Raw genomic sequence first — 2,039 nt, 5'->3', positions numbered from 1 at the left:
ATATTTACCATTTATTAATGTACGTCTTTTAATAAGAGCTTTTTTTAAAGGAAATGTCTAAATAGTTTCTAAAAACTATTTTAACATGGAACATTAAAAATGTGATTTGTTTAACTATATATGTCTAATATCACTAATATTTTAAGAGAAAGATAATAGCAGTCCTGGTAGAACAATGCATTCCCTACTATGGTTTTTCGTGCACAATCATGACGGGGTTATATTTTCCACGGGCTGTTGTGCTTACCTCCACATCTTGGAATTGGTCCACTCCACATCACTTTTCCATCCATAAGAATACATGTAATTGTTTCTGTTCCCTGGGTTTTAATAAATCCTTCTTCACAAATAACTGAAATCGAACTTCCTAATTGAAAGTTGTCCCCAAACCTCCGTGCATTGATTGGTATTCCAGGATCTGGACACTCATTATGACCAAATGCTTGAGAACAGCAAGCAAAAAATAAAAAAATCAGACAGGAAGAGAAAAACAGTTGAGTATCTGGGGTGAGAAAAAGTGATTTTTAATAAAAGGTTATGTTTATTTCTAGAAAAGCCCTTATTTATAAAAAAAAAAAAATGGAGGCTCTGCTCTGACCATACCTATTTTCCCATGATGTGTAATAGGTGTGATTATTTTAAAATATGAATTTCACTCTATAATTTCAAAATACAACTCTTTCTGCTTATTTGCTGGAGATCATTAGGTTTAACCTATGTAAAAATTTCCAGGAAAATCTAGTCAGAATTCCAATTAATGTGAATAAAGAGCTTTAGAAGTGTTATCTCATTTAACATTTAGAACAGTCTGATGAGCAAAAGTATCATCATTTATGCTGTGACAATCAGAAAAATTAAGTAGCTTGCCTCAGAGGATAGAGTTAGGATTGAAATGTATCTTCTGGTCTGGCTTTTAAATTTTTTTCTCAACAGCATATTGTATCTTGGGTTATTTGTCTCCTGACTCTCAAGAGAGTAAGAGTTATTGAGTTCAGGGCCACTNACAGCCAGTTATATTCAGGCTACAGTCTAAGCCTGAGAGGGGAGTCACTGACTATCACTAAACTGAGTTAGGCTGACTATGGAATTCAACGTGAATGATCCAATGCTGATTAGAATGATTAATGCACTGTGCTTCCATTAGCAAAACTGAAAGATCATAAGGCTTTAAAAAGCATCTAATCTTTCTTCCTCATGAGGAAATTTGATCAACCCATTCTAGAGAAAGAGGTTCACATTTTCACAAAAATAGCCTAAATCTATCCTTAGTTAATGCATCGACGGTGAACTTCAGGTCAGTGAATAAAATGTATAACCCAATTCTGTTCAACGATTGTATTTAAGCTATCTGAAATTAATCTAAGTTCAGCTGTGGGATCATAGAGCTGCAACACATCATGATCTCATTTCTCCCTCTTGGTCTGAACAATCCTTATTCAAGGACTATGGCACATAAAAAGTTTCCTTTTAGTTTTCTCACACATTTCCCACAGTCTTAGGGTTGAAGACTGGTTGACACGGGTGTAACATCAATTTGTCAATATGTCTAAACTTCCAGACAATTGCCATACAGAGGAATTGGGGGAGAGGGCTAACTTTGAGAGGGTTGAAGTCTGGGTTTTCTTATTAAAACATTTTATACTGACTTCCTCTGCTCTATAAGTTCCAATTTAAAAAATAAGTCTCTACTCTCCAATTTTAACAGACAGCAACCCATACACAAAAGCAACTTTTAATGATGCATTCAATTTGGAAATGTTTTGTGTGAAGAAAATATATGTAGAAATTTATTTGCATTCATCAGAAAATATAAACATGTACATATTTCACCTATGTAAAATGTTTAATATAATGATAGTACAAAAGTTTTAGCTAAAATATTAAGCGTATATTGGAGGCAGTGATAGTGCCCTAAAAGATAATCTATAATAAGTAACAAGCAAAACTTTTCTGTCAAAATATGGAAGGCATAAAGAACAAAGAAGATAGGCACAGAGGGCTCCCAGACATAGTTCTTTGTGGAAATGGAAGAGGCTTGG

The 2,039-nt window shown here is 34.0% G+C and overlaps 1 protein-coding gene across 1 annotated transcript in view; it reads right to left on the bottom strand.

Annotated features, from left to right (window-relative positions):
• The window catches only part of LOC109372874 (CUB and sushi domain-containing protein 3-like), a 275,626-nt gene that overhangs the window by 19,594 nt on the left and 253,993 nt on the right, over window positions 1-2,039 (bottom strand). The window contains exon 7 of the mRNA XM_019626382.1: window positions 248-442. Coding sequence (XP_019481927.1) covers window positions 248-442 — 195 coding nt within the window. The remainder of the gene's footprint in view (window positions 1-247; window positions 443-2,039) is intronic.

Source organism: Hipposideros armiger, unplaced genomic scaffold, assembly GCF_001890085.2.
Source record: "Hipposideros armiger isolate ML-2016 unplaced genomic scaffold, ASM189008v1 scaffold_671, whole genome shotgun sequence".
Taxonomy (NCBI): Eukaryota; Metazoa; Chordata; class Mammalia; order Chiroptera; family Hipposideridae; genus Hipposideros; species Hipposideros armiger.
This window is presented reverse-complemented; position numbering and strand designations above follow the sequence as displayed.